Genomic DNA, 17,982 nt, shown 5'->3' with positions numbered 1-17,982 from the left:
TTGCAGATTCAAATAGGATCGAAATGCGCGTGCACTTTCTTTCCGTCATTACGACGCACGGTAATCCGCACTCAGCCAGTGAACTAATACGAAGTGATGCAGACCTATCATTAAAGTAGTCCTGCTTCAATGCACAACCAGTATACTTTCGCGAAGCGATTGGAACCCGTCATTAAAGCTGTCTGCTTCACTCGATTTATATAGACGCACTCAGGCGGAAAAACTACCGACTTCATTGTTAGAGGCGCACACACTGATCACTGCGAATTCGACTATGTTACTGATGCAGAAACACGGCTCGTTCAGTACCCTCCTATGGCTCGCGTAATACGCACAGGTATAAGTTCTTTGACGTAGTATTTCTGCGGAAACCAGCAAGGAACCCGTATGGGTTTCCTTTGTAGCAATTGCTACGAACGGGTGGATGTCTGATTTTCCCTTTATTAAGGTATAAGTGCGTGCTAGTCATCTTCTCTACCACGTAAAATTTAAAATTCGTAGCTCTGCCTGTACCATAAGCTGCTTTAAGTTCTTCGCTGCATGCGTGACTGGCTTCTATCGTAGTGATCTCGTGCTTCCTAAATTATTAGTTCAATGAGCGATGGATGTCGTCGGCACGTAATACCAAGAAAATGTGTGCGGCTATCGAAATGCGAAAATTAGCTCTGTTTCCTTAGGCTCAGTAGTGATCTTTAGAACCATAATATGCATCTATTTATGCATTTTTAAAAGGTTTCTGGGCCCGAATTCACAAAGCTTAGTTAGTGAAGGCTGTTTGCCACTGACGGGCTGTATTCGTTAATGATGTGACGGGGCGTAAAAGAGATGACGGGCAAGGCACGATTTATATATCGCCTATTTACAGAGCTAGCCAAGATGGAGCAACACGCACAACGTCCTGGTGATTGTCGTCTTCTTCGTTAGTCCAAGGAGGCGGCTCGTAACAATATGTACAGCATCAGCATTGGTTGGCATTTCCTCTTTCGAACAAATCGTAGCTCAAGAGCCATTTTGTAACTACAGGCGATATACTCGAGAAATGTTTTTCGTCCTTGCAGTAGCTAGCTTTTTCTTCATATTAGCCTTCGAACCACATCGAAATATTTTCGAACGAAAAAATGACTTCCAATATCCTGAAAACAAACATCCATTCAAATCGAGGGTAGCAAGAGAGAGAAAAACAACTTTATTTGCCACTGCAGGGTTGGACGTTAGGGCAGGAAAGCCTAGTGTGGCTCTCAGGTGGGGGCGACGCCTTGGCCCCACGAGACGAGTGGCAGTTGTGTTTTCTTGTCGCTCTTGTCAGCAGCTGGTTGCCGTCCTCCTCGGAGGGAGCTGGCAAAAATGATTGTGGGGCAGGTTTACCCTCGCATACCCAGATAATGTGTGCCCGAGTGGCGAAGACTCCGTGGTCGCACTTAGTACAGACGGGGTCGTACTCCCCACCAGTGATTAAATAACGCCTAGAATGACTGATAACTGAATCGGTCTGCAGTCTGCGAATCATGGTGGCTTGCACTCGGTCGAGGTCGGAGAGGCGGGTATACGTATCTCGTCTCCTTGTAGAGTAATTTCAGCATAGGATTTGGTGGCCTCTGCGAGAGCATACGGGTTCGAGGGTAGCAACGTCGTTTCTGCTTAAGCACATGGACATAGCTGGCTCACATTTGCTTTCACAAACCGCAGGTCGTACGTCGCCCCTAGGCCCGAGATCAGCTGCCAAGGCACCAGCGCGAGCGACGCCTCCTGGGAGCGGTTCCTGCCCAGCACACGTCACGACTCGACCGTAACCGAGGCTGACCGGTCGGCTGTCACCAGCGCGCTCATCAGCTTCAGCAGGAACCTTCAGAGCAGCTTCGAGTCCGGGCGACTGCCAGGTGGCGCGACAGTCGGGGGCGCGACGTGCGGAGGTGGCGCCACCGAAGGCTCGCCAGCGGGAAGCCCCCGCGAAAAGTTGCACCGGTGCCAGTCCGACCCGAACGTCGTTGGGCTCGGACTGGCCTGCGGCGGTGCCGGATCGCCGACCTTCCGCGAGCCCACGTCTCCGCTCAAGAAGCGCGAAGAGGCCGAGCGAGAGTGTTTTCTGAAGCCCCCGGCCAACCCTCAGCTCTTGAGACCGAGGCCGTTCAACGTGTCACCGCACGACTACCGCAAGGTCGTGTCCGTGGACTGCGCCTCGCCTCCGGTCCTCGAGACACCGACGGGTCTCGGCGAAGGCCACCCGGCCCAGTCGACGTCCTCGCACGGCTCCATGGCCATGGACGTCTACTTTCCAGAAGGTGCGGTCACGCTCAAGGTGAAGGACAAGACAAAGAAGCACCACCACCACAACGCCATCTCACCGCCGGCTACTGGAAGTAGGAAAGGAAGCAGGTCCTCCGCTGCTTCGAGCAGGAAACTGTCAAAAAGTGAAGTGGGATCCGGTGACAGCTACTGCTCGACCGAGTCGGACACGTCGCCCCGAAAGTCGCGGACGTCAACGCCCCGGAAATCGGAGGCCTCCCTGCGTCGCACGTCGACGGCGGCGTCGACGAGCCCGCGTCACAGCCACAGTGAGGCGAGCACGAGTAGAGGTTCCGTCCTGACGGCGACCAAGTCGGCGACCATGAAACGGCACCCATTCACGAGGCAACAAGCACTCGACGCCCACTCGTTTGGCTCGACCGACGCTTAGATGCCGATAGTTAACGGCTCGCCACGGTTCCACGTGACACGCGCGAAAAGAACATATGTTATTTCGCAACTTGCTCGGTTGTGGGCTTTGGAATCAGGCACGGAGATGCAAATGTCGTTTAAAATGATAAAAGTTACGAAATTCAATGTACGGTTCATCAGATAAATGCTAGGACTGAACATGTAGTTTTAGTTCTATCTGAAGCGAACAAACGTGCGGTCGATTGGTTGTTACGAAGGGCAGGATGACAGGCAGAAGAGACAGAAAAATCTCCGAAAGAGGCGGATACCAGGCGATGTTCTGCCAGCACGTTTGTTAGTTCTTTATACTTCACGACACAGTCGGTCGTCAATAGGAATTTGTTCGACCAGCACAGAGTAAAACAGGGACAACCGAATCAAAACGAGCGCACCACCGACAGATGTCAATGTCATGGATGCCTATGAAGAATTAGTTGTTACGACGAAAAGCTATCTCGAGAAACACATCATTGCGCATTTTCAGCCATATTTGGAATCTGCAGATATACAAGTACGTTTCCTGACCGTTCTGCTACATTCTGCTAACCTCAAATGTCCACCTTGAAACGAATTCAACTCTTACAAAAAGAATACTGGTAAGCGTACTTCTTAAACGGGACAGAAGATAGACACATAGGCACATGGTTAACGTATAGCTCTAAACGCCCAACATCCGCAGAGAGCATGTGGATATCAAACACGCCACAAGTGAGCAAGGCTCTGAGCTGGATTCCACAGCATACAACCGGCCCTCTTCTTGTGGGTGATGTGAAGTGTGCGACTATTTATGTCGGACTTTGCCCACATGGCATACTTGCTTCAAGCACATCGCCCGAGAGCCAGTTCACACTGCACATCTGCCAAAAAGCACAGTAGCAACGAGTTTGTGTGATGGTGCTGCCCTCCGATGCATCCCGTGGTCTATCTGTGCACGGTTTCGCAAACTCTGCCACAAAGACAGTTTGCAGCGACGAGCCGTCGTAAAACTGTTTCAGTGTGCGTTCTACTTGGCGCAGAATTACTTTTAGCGCTCTGTCTCTCTGTCTTGCCACCATGTTAGTGTCATGTCTATCACTAGCACGAGTGTATCAAAATGTGAATCATTTCGCTGATGTGTCGTATGTCAGACTCGGAACGTTCTTGTCGTCTGTCCAAAGAAAATAGCTGTAGCTTTTTATCACACGTACAATGACGTCCCCAATCTTATTGCCCTTAGAAATTTAGGCACATTTTGCCAGAATCATTGTTGCACATATATTATTTCCTGCATGATACGTTGCGTTCTGAGGCACCTTGAGCTCCAGTTTCGTGAACCTGATATCGACATATGGTAGGTTGGTGCTCAATACATTAACGTGATTAGGTGAGCTGCGTTCAAGAATGAGGCTTTTGGATCTGGCAATTGAAACATCACCGAGTGCTCGCCAAAGTTGTAGAGAAAGAAAGTTGTAGTGACAAAAACCTATTGACTGGTGCTCGGATGAAGTACTATAAACGGCAAAAAATATGTCTTCTAATGTCATGTCACCTAAGCGTCACAGCTATTGGCGCATAACGAAATGCGGTAGACATGTGAATAACTTCACCTTTAAGTGTTCCCATAAACAGTGCTCATAATGTGCAAGCTCATTGTAGATAATCCAAAGGGAAGGTATTGTCGAAGCGAGAGTCACTAAAGAAAAGTACTTTTTTGTCTAGAGTTCAAAGAAGTGTTGCAAAGCATTATTGAAACGAGATCGTATGATCAGGTCAGGCACTTCAGACAAGGATTTTTGACGCAAGGATGGAATCAGAAAGCACAAGAAAGCCTCGACAAGGTCGAGAGGACATGATAATCAAACCATGTATTTTTCATATGACTAATCATATCGCCAACAAAACAAACTCAGCTCGCAGCATTCCAGTAACTTGCCCCTGCCCGAGATGTAGCTTTCTCCCATGGATAATCGATATCTCTTATACAAGAATGACCACTTCAAGATACGGCGGAAATGACGAGACGAAAGCTGAAGTCACGGATCTCAACTGCGTAATTTTTCAACATCTTTAAGCATCTCGCTATTTCATATTTAAATTCCACATTTGCCATGCGTCCAAGATTGCGTTGTAGACATGAACAGACATGGACAGAGTTTAGAAATAGCGACAAGTAGGAGAGGGTAACGATGTCTTTCAAACAAAGAATGTACAAAGAACCGAGAGTTCACGAGCAGTTTCTTTTTCCTATTCTATAGAAGGTAAGGTGTCGCATTGGAGTTTTTCATTTCTTTATCACAGTGACCTTCTAGCGGTTAGGAATTACATTGCCGACGTTAGAACTAAATATCCTAGATATACAGCCGCTCAATGGTAACATATCCAAGTCCGTGTAGTACGTACATGTCAGTGCCCTCTTGTCAATGTGTGTAGGCTCAGGATGCGTGGTGCCTCATAGAGCTTCATGGAGCCTCGGAGGTGGGAGGATTAAAAGGGTAGAAACATTGGTGATCTGATAATTCATAACAAAAATAAGCACAGCGCGCAGGACGAGGACGCAGAGAGAGAGAGAGAGAGAGAGTCGCACACCACGCTGACCAAAAGTGTGCAAGTGGTTGCTAAGCAACGACGGTTTCTTCGGAGTATGCATAGATAAACTTTAGAACGGCGCCTAAAAATTCCAGTTTGTTACGATTATCAACTTCATATGTAGATGAGCAGGCAGTGCCCGACGAATTCAGCTGTTCCGTTTACTAGTACAGAAGTCCTTTTCCTAATTGAAAGCTTTTGCCACTTCACCTACTTCCCGTAGTAGTTGATTCGTAATGGCGTCTCTGATATAAGAACAGCTGGCCGAGACATGTGGTGAGGCGCAAAGGGAGATTAGGCGTCACTGAGTGTTTTAACCCGAGCAAATGAGGAACGTTCGTTCTGTACCACCCATAGAGGTGTGCCGGTGACTGTTTTTGTTCTCTGCGAAATTGAGTAGTGAAACAAAATACGATGCATAAATATCCTCAGTTAAGCAAATATCTACATTGAAGCGCCCAATTTTGTTAATTCAAGACAAGATTTCTATGCCTTCCTCTTCCAGGTTCTGCACGTCTAGTCGGTCGGTTCTTCGTCGAGCGATGCGGGCCGATCCCGCAGGCAGTGTAGCCCAGGGTAGCCCGGGTCATGTGCTATGGTCACGTGGTAGAGTCACTGCGTATCGCTCCACTCTCTTCCCGGATGCATGGAGCATTTGTCCTTGCTTCGTCATTTAGGCGCAAAATGTTTTATGCGGAATAGCGCTCATCGAAATTCCAGCGAAATTTAAAGACGAGGACGCTGTCTGTGATGAACATTATCGATGGTTTCTACCAGAATTCTGTTTATTTTTCTACCTACGACAGGTGTGGTCCTCCCGAACCAGCCTTCCCGAGCGCTGCATTCCCCCGTCTATTTGACAGGGCGTAGGAATCTAGAAAGTTCCGCGCCCCAAGTGACTTCGCGAGGCCCAATTCCCAGCGCGATGCTTTGTAACTGCAGCTTCACCCAGCTGAGAGCCAGTCCACGGTAAAAGAAAAAGTGGCGTGAATCGTCTGTGCTCTCTCACGGAACAGACGAATTCATCTGTCAGCTCACGGTCGTCTGCCCAGATGCGATCACTTCGCAAAAGAAGCCGCCGCTGCTTAGCAACCAAACGCACGCAAGTTCGTCAGTGCCGTGTGTGTCATTCTTCCCGTGTCCTATGCTTCTCCACGCTGTAGTTAGTTTAGCTGCGTAGACAATGTTTAAACGTATTACGCAGTGTTTTAATTTGCCTTTGTGCTCAGTTCATGCCACGTGTCTTCGACGTGCGAAATATCTTAGGAGAACTTAGTGGTCACCTGTACACCAGCAATACCGGTAACGGCAGATATTTAGACATTTCCAGTGCCTCTAGAGAAGCGTCGGTATGTTTTTATAGGAGGACTGGTACCTCTCTAGCTCGAAGCTGTAAATTAGGTGCATGTTTCGTCCCGTAGTTAAGGCCTAGTACAAGTGAACACTTTTGTATCCGGAGAATGACTTGTTCACTCCACGCCCAACTTTTTCGGATTCAGGTGGCAGACAACCTGAAGCACGAGAGAAGCTTTTAGTTGGTGAGGGACAAGCACAAAGCTCGATTTTTTTAGGTTAAATCAGTTTCTTATACTTCGAATAAACAGACGTGGAACAAACGGCGTCATTGCCTGACATGGCTCCTCCCCCTTTAATAATTTACCAGCAGAATATTGAAAAAAAAAAGAAACCCTTATCGTAGCTGTGACAGATATATTGAAAAACATTCCTATTTAAAAACAGCACAGTACCGTGTTGAAAATGCTGTCAATGTAAAGTGACGATACCGAATCACCGACTAGCCCAATCAGACAGCTTGCCAAGTTAATGACTTAAGCCAAAGTTTTTCGCTACAGGTAATCGATCAATTTTCATACCACAGGGCAGCATTGTAAGACTTTGACTGCCTATCTTATTTCAAAACAGCATCCCAGTACGCTACAAAAGCGTGTTACCGTTGGTCGCCAAGATGGTCTAATTTGTGTTCAAAAGACACACGGGGCAAAGAAAACACTCAGACCCGGTGCTACATTTTAGGTTTGTAATCATGGAACGTAGGAAATTCTATACATAACGGCAATGTCGCCCGCATCCCGATTGGTCGTTGGAGATACAAATCGGAGCACACGGGCAGGTAAGAAACTACTTTACATAAAGAACGCCTTGCAAAATTAGAAAAACCATCTATGTCAAAAGAGATATTCTTGGGGCACTCTTTCATGATCAATTCACACTGAAGACTCACTAAATTTTTTACAAAGCTGCTTTGTAAGATCACAAAAATTGAGAAGCTTACAGAGTATATTAACGAGATCTAACGTTTGCGTTTTAAGAAAGAGTGCGTTAGTGGTTCACTGCATGTAAAAATATATTTCACAACCGCTCAGTAATTTGCCTGCATGTCTTGGAAATGTGAATTACAGCATATAATATTTTTGTTGTTCATTCAAAGAATACGCACAAGGCACGTGCCCGAATTCGAAGCTTCAACCAAGCACCCCGTCTGTGTCTGTTCCCAATTCTCTGTTACTGTGTGCCTAAGACACTGCTCTCGGCTGTTAATCTCTCAATAAGTTCACTCGACAATGTTACATCGTTTAGTTCTTATGAAGAAAAAGCTTTGAATACTTCTTTGCTGAAGGACATTCGGAAAGGGCGTAACTCTCTTTAGGAAACTAATTTCCGAGAATCCTCAAGGAGTTTGCTGTAGTCTGTGCAATGATGTCAGCTGGAAACTGCGTGCTGAAAAAATAGTCTAGGCAAAACTGAACATGACGTAAGAGTTTTCCCTGTAATTCGTACTGTTTGTCATTTCCCAGTGTGTGTGTGCGTGTGCGTGTGCGTGTGTATTTGTGTGTCTGTGTGTGTGTTTGATTGAACTTGCCTGTCCTAAATGGAGTCGAGAACAGAAGTCGCATCTGATCCGCATCGTCTTGTCGTCTCTTCTGATGAACACTGTAGTTTTCACCTCACAGCGCATAAACTTGGTTGTATAATCCACTTATCCACGTAACCCAGATGACATCTTACATTTGTACATATGTCTGTTCCGCCTTCCTTTCTTTTGGTGGGCATCTCGCACATGTTTTCAATGCACAAAAGCCTCAACACACACCCTTTAGCAATATAAGGACGCAGTGCGCCTTGCCTTTAGCACATAAAGAATGCCCCAAGTGTTACTTCATCCTCTGCCTTTTAAAACATGCTGTGATCCACGTCCAACCGATGTTCATGTCGTTGATAGTACCATCCATGTGCAAAGTGTTGGGAAGACGTTTGACGGTACAAGAGAAGAAGCGGGTCCTGCTTAAGCATCATGCTGTGACTAGAAAATTGCACAGTGATGTCATCCTCTCACAATGCCCAAATGACATAGGAATGCTTATGTTTGCCTAAAGGGCAACAAAATCTTATTGCAAAAGGTCATACCACGATAGGTTCACATCATAAACACAGTAATAACCAATATCGCGATAAGGCACCACCATTTTTCATAGTACATAATGTTTGCCGAAAGCACGGCAGCAGTACACGTGGTTTTAAAATACACGCCTCAGTGACGATTGCCTCTAAGCAACATAAAGAAATCTCGAAGGCTATACTTTCGCGGGCTGCATGCGCCAGAAGTGGTTCTGGTGGAAACAAATGCGTCATAGCCACCACGTTTAAAGCACCCCTTATCGCGGACGTGAGGGACGACGCCACGACAACACTGGTATTAAAACTGCTTTTGTAGCCTGCGACCAAGTCCTTTTCTTCGATAAGCTTAAACACTGTATTCGAGCTGCCACAAATGACGTCATTCCCTTCAGCAGAGCGTCAGCCTACACAAAGTAGGCACACGCGTTGGACATTGTAACAGCACGCCTGAATTATTTATGGAACCTGCAAAACTCATTGCGTAATGTTCATACAATCTACACGTGTCTATGAATTTGCTCTTGCGATTGATTCTACGGCTTTTTGTTGCAACTACTTTGTTTTTCAATGACAGCAGTAAAGAAAAGGCCTTGAGGCATAAATCTTCGGCATCATTTTACTTCAGACCTTATTACCAATTAGAGAACTACTTTACTGCCAACAGGGGTGCCTTAATTTTCATGGTCTTGCCCAATTATTTTGTAAATGAGTTAGCATACGACAAAAGTAATAAAAAAATAACGTTATGAAATATGGCACTAAAACACGGTCTTTCACAGTGTGCCGCTTTTACTAGTATCGAAGTCCACTGGGATTTATTTTCGAAACAGGGCATGTATTCTAGAGCTATTGCAGGAGCGATTGCTAAGGACAGTCATCCGTTAAAAACCATAATGAAGAAACTCAGTGGGGGCCGAAGGCTGATGGCGGTTTTTACGAAAGGAAAGCTCTTTACGAATTCAAGCTCAGGCTTCATTTACATATTGGTCGGCGAAATACTGCTAGAGTGAAACACATAGGTGAAGTGGTATTCGTCTTTCATTCCTACCGCGGTCAGTACATTTTACCATGCGCAAATACAAACAAGAGTTTACAATAAATGTGTTTCACAACTGTTTGTACGTAGGCAGGATGGGCGTGAAAACGACTGACCCACTTGAAAGCCACGTCGCAGGTTTTTACAATGTATAATGCCGCACCTCCGGCCTCAGTATATACACATGATGTTCGCGAATGCATTGAAGTGATCAAACGCTGTGAGTGGTGGTCCATGTGCGTTTTTGTCCTAACTTTGTTGTCAGGCACGTGTTTTAGTCATGTATATCCAGGAAAAGAAAACCTTTTTGCACATCATCAACCGAATCCGTCACGCAGTGTACGAACGAGAGAAGAAAAATACATTGTCAACAGTCGCGTTACTCGTGGTGTCCTTCCTTTCGACCACTTGTCTTTCTCTCCCGATCAATTGTAAATAGGGGCCTGCGAACATTCGAAGCTTTCGAATGTCGAATCAAATGATCCCCTACTTTATTTCGTTTTCAAATCGAATGCTCAATATTTGCAAATACGAATGTTTTTTTCTCATATTTTACAAATATTCTAAAACGCCAAACTGAGCTCGTTCAAGCATAATATTGGAGAAAAGAAAAGCGACAGATTTCATACCAGTAGCCATAGTAGACATAAAGCAGGGCAACTTATGTAGCGAGGCGCGCTGCAGCGCTCAGCTGCGAGCCAGAGTTCTTCAGCTAAACCGCTGCCATTCTCACTTACCAATCAAAAATGAGACTGTGGGGCTTTACGTGCCAAAACCACGATTTGTTTATGAGGCACGCCGCAGACTCCGGATTAATTTTGACCACCAGATCTTTAACGTGCCCCAGTGCACGAGGCACAGGCACTTTTACATTTCGCCCTCATCTAAATGCAGCCGCCGCGGCAGCAATTCGATCCCGCAACCTCGTGCTCAGCAGCGCAACACCATAGCCGCAAAGCCACCGCGGCTGGTCCTCACCAATCAGTCTTGAGGTGTGAATAAAGTGCCTCTAAACCACCGTGCTTCTCAGTGTTCTCTATAATGACAGAAACTTCCCACCATTGCGAATTTACTATATAATGTCAAAATTATTTTATAATAATGGTGATAACGGCAGTTGGCTATTTGAAAACACTTCAAAGAGTCCTCGATATTCAATTTGATTCGATTCGTTTGCGGCACTGTTCGATTCGGCTTAAAAAGTTACCCCTATTAGTAAACAACGCACTGGCGCTGCGTTGTTCAACACAACATTCAGCAAGTCTCTTCTTGTTCTCGCGCAATATTTTTGAGTAGTTTTTTCCAATCACGTGTTTTCAGTTTAAACTGGCTTTTCTCGGGCGAAAGCATCACGTGCGCGTGACGGGTCGAAAAGCCTTAGTGCGACAAATGACAGGTTCTGTTCGAGCAATGCTTAAAGTTCCGGTGCAGCCAAGTTCTGTCAGCGCTGATTCCTTTACGTAGATTTCGATTCCATTATCTATCGTTTTTCCTGAAGAAAAATTAAATGATAGTTTTACGCGTAAACACCCCGATCTGCTATAAGGCACGCCGTACCGGGTGTGCTCCGGCATAATTTTGACCGTCCGGGTTTCTTTACCGCGCACCCTACGCGCCCACAACAGCAGAGTTCTTCATTCCAAAACCATAGAAGCCCACCCGATTCGCCCACTACAGAAGAGTTCTTGCATTCCAAAACCATAGAAGCCCACCCGATTCGCCCACTACAGAAGAGTTCTTGCATTCCAAAACCATAGAAGCCCACCCGATTCGCCCACTACAGAAGAGTTCTTGCATTCCAAAACCATAGAAGCCCACCCGATTCGCCCACTACAGAAGAGTTCTTGCATTCCAAAACCATAGAAGCCCACCCGATTCGCCCACTACAGAAGAGTTCTTGCATTCCGAAACCATAGAAGCCCACCCGATTCGCCCACTACAGAAGAGTTCTTGCATTCCGAAACCATAGAAACGCGATCGTTACGACAGAAATCGTACCCGCCAACTCTTCTCAGCAACGCAACGCCAGTGCCAATTGGCTACCACGGCGGGTAGCACTTTTCACTCCTTATACGAAGATAGAAAGCAAATACCCGGACACGAACAAAGAGTTGCTACAACTCCAGCTTGAAGGGAGAAGGTTGCTGCCCATGTCTTCGCACAGAGGACAGTGAACAAAGCGTGGCTTCGTTGAATAAAAGCTGTTACAAGGAAATGATTTTACACATTTCTAGAGGCAAAACTCAAACGTAAACGCCGCGCATGCATCTTAAATGAACGGAATTTTAATAAAATCGCTTCAATGCAAATTAGGCGTCCCAAACGCGAATAATTGTGCGTTACGTAGCGTCTATACCGGAATATAAGGATGTGCCAATACCAATTTTAATAAAATCGCTCGAATGCAAATTGGACGTCCAAAATGTCATATTTGTAAAGTAAAACGTGAAAGCTAATGGACATATGGACATTACCACTGATTGACAGCTCGACGGAAGAGGGAAATGGTGAACAAACCTTTGGGTACGAATAAATGTGCGTGTTACGCAGCTTTTATAACGGCATTTAAAGATGTAGCAATACCACGGGCGCAGGTATATAACATGACCAGTGATACTACACAAGAAAACTCCCCAACGAGAACGCGGGTAATCTGCGCCGAACTATCTGTAGAACTACGAAACAAAGGTTCGGGTAATGGCCATAAGTATGCATGCGCGTATTAATAATTTTGTCGCGTATTACCGTAACTGTTACTACTACATAAGGCCAGGCTGCACAAGCGATTATGTAAGGACACAATTACTGCGCACGTGTTGAAGCTATTCGCATATGCCTTATGAGTATGGGTCGATACGCACGAAATGCGGCGACGCCCCTCCGCAAATATTTTAGTAACCTTTCGGGTAATTGCCCTCCGGCCTTTCTTGTCTGCACTCCCAGCATCAGCTATGCTCAATCAACATCGATCGGATACGATAAAAACAGTGCGCGCATGGGCAAGAAAGAAAGCGGAAGGCTCTTGAATAAACCAAACAGGCAGACACACCAGTGCAAGAAAAAAAAAAAACAGCTATAGGAAAGCGTTAGTACAGCAATCCAGTTGGTTGGTTACAGTGCAATGCGTCCGGCCGATATGTTACGACGGCAAGTGAAAAGCAAAACACCGCACAGCGATCGATCCACATACTGGGACACGGGCAGCTGTAACGGACTATTTAGCTGTTTATATAGGGCGGTTATCTGAATGCTTTTAAATCGATTTGTGCTGAGCGAAACGCCAGTGTTAACGCCCTGCCACGCCGACGACTGCATACGGCTGAGAACAGTCATGCGCTGACAGTGTGGTGCTTCCTATAGAACTCTGAGTGGTCGAAGCGTTCATCGATGCGTTTTTACAAAGATTAAACGTATATTTGGGACATCAACAATCTATATATATATATATCATTGATCATGCGAGTGTAATGGGTTACAACTGGGACCTCATTGTCTTCGGATAACTGCTTAAGACTCATCCTTTTGCGTACGACTTGCAGTGAACGTTCTGTCTACTGGTTTCTTCCCGCTATATATTTGTCGCTGTCATCAATTCGCCAGCTCTTCCACCAATACATTTAGTCAACCAACCAGCTGCTCCGCCCTTTTTGGGGCTGTATCAAACCCTAGATGTCGTACATAACGTAACCGTTGTCCTCCTCTCACGCCGGGAGCTCGTCTCCTCGACCACTGGTCAAAACGCTTCGACATGCTAAACGTTGTACCCTTTCAGCTGTCCATTAAATGCTAGAGCATTAAGAAAAAATCGTATAGCCAAGCAACCAGACAAACGGCACGGTTTGAAAAAACGTAAAAGAATACCGTCGCCAAGCTATTCAATGGCGCTGATACGGGCGCTTCTTCCACGTGAGCGATAAAAAAATCGTGGATACGGCAGACACGACTCAAGTCAGTTCCACGCAGGGATCGTTATGTTTTATTACTCTGGTCTCACACGCGCTATATCGTGGACAGTCGCCGCAACTTAGGCGGCCGTCACTGTCTTGTCTGGTCTGGGTAGCTTGAACGCGCTCAAGTTGAGCGACGGGCACTCCGCGTACTGGTCCAGGTAGTAATAATCCAGGTTGAACACGGCCACCCCGTACTTCTTCCGGTGCCTCACCGACTTGTCAGGCAGCTGTGGTTGCGTTGTTCGTTATGTGCCACAAGCGTAAACACCGGAAGCGTATTTTTACAAACAACGCGAAGACGAAGACACGCGAAAACTACGCTTCTTGTTTGTTAAAAAAAAAAAACGTTAACTGTCACCGAAACTAGAAGCAATAGAATAATCTGTGCGACGATAAGAATACCGAAGCGAGTGCTGATTTCAGTGGTGCACTGCAAAACGAATATTTCATAAACGCGTACGTTTCAGTGTCTAACGTGTATATCAGTACGAGTAAGCGAAGTTCGCCGAGAAATTTGATGTTATTGTGAGCGCCGTGTCGCAGAAGATGCAGAATTCACGCAGCTTGGGGACTGCGTTTGTGCACATCAAAATGCTGAACATGAGACATGAGCACACAAAAGAATTTTTAATATAAAACATATCGGGAGAGCTGAGCCTGTTTAGTTTAGAGAAATTTAATTCGTAGTGAAATTTGTTCATTAGCACATATGTCGGCGTTTCACTGGCTGCTGCTCATATCTCAAATGAATTTTGCAATACAGAGTTATTAAGAAGTAGGGCAACCTTTTCGAATCAGGCCTTTGGGATCAAGCTTCTGTATCAGTATCGCGAAAAAATATCAAAACGAAGGAGCAAGAAATGCCCGATACCCTTTTTCAGAAGATAAGGCTGCAACTATTATCCTTCTGTTTTCCGTATAAGTAAAAAAAAAATAGATAGTCCGTTATTTAAAGCGCGCTGATCTGCAAAAACGAATGTAATGTTTGCCCTCCTGCGAAGCTTTATTTGTAATAAATTAACTGTTGTATCGCGTTGTACCGCAATAAAGTTCTCAAGACTGACTAGTCAACATCATCATCAGCCCATTTCACATTCACTGCAGGAATTACACCATCTCTAGCGTCAGACGTCTCTATCAGTGCCAGCAAGTTTCCAAATTTTCTCGCGTCAGCTAATCTTTTAACCAGCCCTAGACGTAATTTTCGTTCCATTGGCACCCGTTCCACTACTTGGATAGACCACATGTAATCTGGTCTGTTAGCGCAAAGCGGTCCAATAAACTGCATCACTGCGGAGCTATGATAATGACTTCCTGTTGAATCGCCTTCAAAGTTAAGTCACTCGAGTGCGAAAGCATTTTTTCCACAGTTTATTTTTGGGGTCTTTTTCTGGTGGTACCAAGCATCCTCTCCCGGTTAAAGCTGCTTATTGATATAGCAGGAAGCTAATACACTAACACCACACGAATAATTTTTGATGTGTTTGTTGTTCTTTGAGTGACAACATTCAAGTGCACACTTTTTCTTTATCTGCGTCTAGATGTGTCTTTAATATGTGTTTCCTGTGCCTCAGATATATATTTCAGTTGCTAGTCAGCGACTTTTCGCGTTGCTTCTCCGTCCTGTCTCTATATTGAGGCTGCATACGATAGAACAATCTTGAACCAACTATCCCAGACGAAATAACCGTAATAAAAGTCAAGCTTACCAGTGATGTTGCAGAAGCGGTAGTGAGGTATTCTATCACAACTGTGTTGGAGAATCCAGAAGGGACGCTGTGCCCATCTCGAGCTGCGCTTCCAATGAGCGAGCAACGCTGAAGTCAAAAGAAGACAAAGAAAAGGCGAATTAAAAAAGTTGAGTTAACTATGGGTAACGTTTTAAGTGTCTGAAACGGATGACACACACGCACGCACACACGCACGCACACGCACACACACGTGCACACACGCACACACACGCACACACACGTGCACACACGCACACACACGTGCACACACGCACACACACGTGCACACACGCACACACACGTGCACACACGCACACACACGTGCACACACGCACACGCACACGCACACGCACACGCGCGCACACACGCACACGCACACGCGCGCACACACGCACGCGCACACGCGCGCACACACGCGCGCACACACGCACGCGCACACGCGCGCACACACGCACGCGCACACGCGCACGCGCACACGCGCACGCGCGCACACACGCGCGCACACACGCGCACACACACGCGCACACACACGCGCACACACACGCGCACACACGCGCAGACGCGCGCACGCACGCAGACGCGCACACACGCGCGCGCACACACGCGCGCACACACACACGCGCGCACACACACGCGCGCACACACGCGCGCACACACACACACGCGCACACACACACGCGCACACACACACTGACATATTGAGAGCTCTTTCTTGATTCGGTGGATGGTGGTGCATGGCCGTCTTAGTTGGTGGAGCGATTTGTCTGGTTAATTCCGATAACGAACGAGACTCTAGCCTATTAAATAGGTGCGGGGTTCCCAGCACCTTACAACCTTCTTAGAGGGACAAACGGCTCCTAGCCGCACGAAACAGAGCAATAACAGGTCTGTGATGCCCTTAGATGTCCGGGGCCGCACGCGCGCTACACTGAAGGAAGCAGCGTGTCTTTGTCCCTGTCTGAAAAGACTGGGTAACCCGTGGAACTTCTTTTGTGATTGGGATAGGGGCTTGCTATTGTTCCCCTTGAACGAGGAATTCCCAGTAAGCGCGAGTCATAAGCTCGCGTGTATATATATATATATTATATATATATATATATATATATATATATACATATATATATATATATATATATATATATATATATATATATATATATATATTGTCACGTGGTAGTGACGTACAATGAACACAGTAGCAATACTGTGAAAGACGAAACTAACTTGGGCGAACCTGTGCCCACAAGAACAGGCTACACCTAAAGAACGGCGACAACGGCGAACACAGTCGGCGATCGTCAAAATCTGATCAGCGGGTCAAGCGCTTCGGCATTTATACATCAGTCGTCGAGTGTTATCGCAATGTGTTACCACAAAGTTCTACACCACTCGCGTCACGCGATGAAACCACATAACACAAGGTTCGGTAAAAACAGACATAGGATAGAACCATTGATAACTTTCGAAAAACTCGATAGAGATATACAAGTACACTTGTGTATGTGTAATATATATATATATATATATATATATATATATATATATATATATTCTTGATACTCACAGTGGAACGGGGAACAAGGTTTGCGCCCACGCAGGGGCTTCCACGTTCCGTCTTTTGACCGTCGGTAGTGATTAGAACCAACGCTGCGGTCGTAGATATGGCGACAGGCAGGTGAATGTCTTGCATTAATTTGATCACGTTGTTCTGGAATGGATTCAACGAAACGAGGTTCCCATAGTGAAACCGAAACTATGAAAAATGAAATAATATTCCGGGCCGGTTAGTGTACCATGTAGTTCAGATTCTACAGGACCAGCGCTCGTGCGAAAGGGCACTATGAAAATGAACACGTTGCGCTGACTACCAATCACGTACGAGCTTACTTTTTTTTTCTTTCCCTGCAAGGTATAACAGCCGCAACAAAGGAAGGAAAGGAAGCCCCGTTTTCCGGCCCCGCCTCTAATTTTTATTACTTTGTTGTTTCTTGCGGCTCTTGGAACTTGCATGGAAAGAAACAATAAATGCATGGGGTTACTAGCCAGCGATATCCGCATATTTTTTTTGTTCGCTTAAGTAACGGCCCTGCCAAATCTGAAAAAGTAAAGTCACCTGCGCACAGACACGGCTCTCTTAGTTCTCTGGAGTGCGGTCGTTACAACCGGTGACCGTTTTATACGCACCGTAAAATTCCGGACATTTTCGATCGTGTCGCCTTCTGCTTCTCTTAGTGGAACCTATACGATCACCGCTGTGCTAACAGTAAAGCAAAGTTATACGTGCAGCGTTAACTCATCAGTACTTACCGGTGGTATGAGCGGTTCACTGCACAGATATGACCTGTGACGCTAGCTATAGACACACGCAAAGTGATGGATTTCATGTGCCATACTTTACTTCTACGTTGAGATTTTATGCCTGCGACTGCTATAGGGCAGTCTGTTGTATCTTTTTCACGCATGCCCTTCCGTGAAGGCTTCCACTCCCACTTTTGTTGCAGAGATATGGTGTCTGTGCGCGGCTAATAATCCCAGCATGACGACCCGGTGAAAATATTATGAAACATGATCAGAGCGCCAAGGAAAGCAA

At 46.1% G+C, this 17,982-nt stretch overlaps 1 protein-coding gene across 2 annotated transcripts in view; it reads left to right on the top strand.

Moving 5' to 3' along the window:
* Window positions 1-10,094, top strand: part of LOC142557441 (uncharacterized) — a 122,381-nt gene extending 112,287 nt beyond the window's left edge. For both annotated transcript variants that reach the window (XM_075669291.1, XM_075669290.1), the window contains one exon: window positions 1,687-10,094. In XM_075669291.1, the coding sequence (XP_075525406.1) occupies window positions 1,687-2,674 (988 nt within the window). In that variant the 3' untranslated portion in view covers window positions 2,675-10,094. The remainder of the gene's footprint in view (window positions 1-1,686) is intronic.
* Window positions 10,095-17,982: the final 7,888 nt, after the last annotated feature.

Source organism: Dermacentor variabilis, chromosome 9 (assembly GCF_050947875.1).
Source record: "Dermacentor variabilis isolate Ectoservices chromosome 9, ASM5094787v1, whole genome shotgun sequence".
Classification (NCBI taxonomy): domain Eukaryota; kingdom Metazoa; phylum Arthropoda; class Arachnida; order Ixodida; family Ixodidae; genus Dermacentor; species Dermacentor variabilis.
This window is presented reverse-complemented; position numbering and strand designations above follow the sequence as displayed.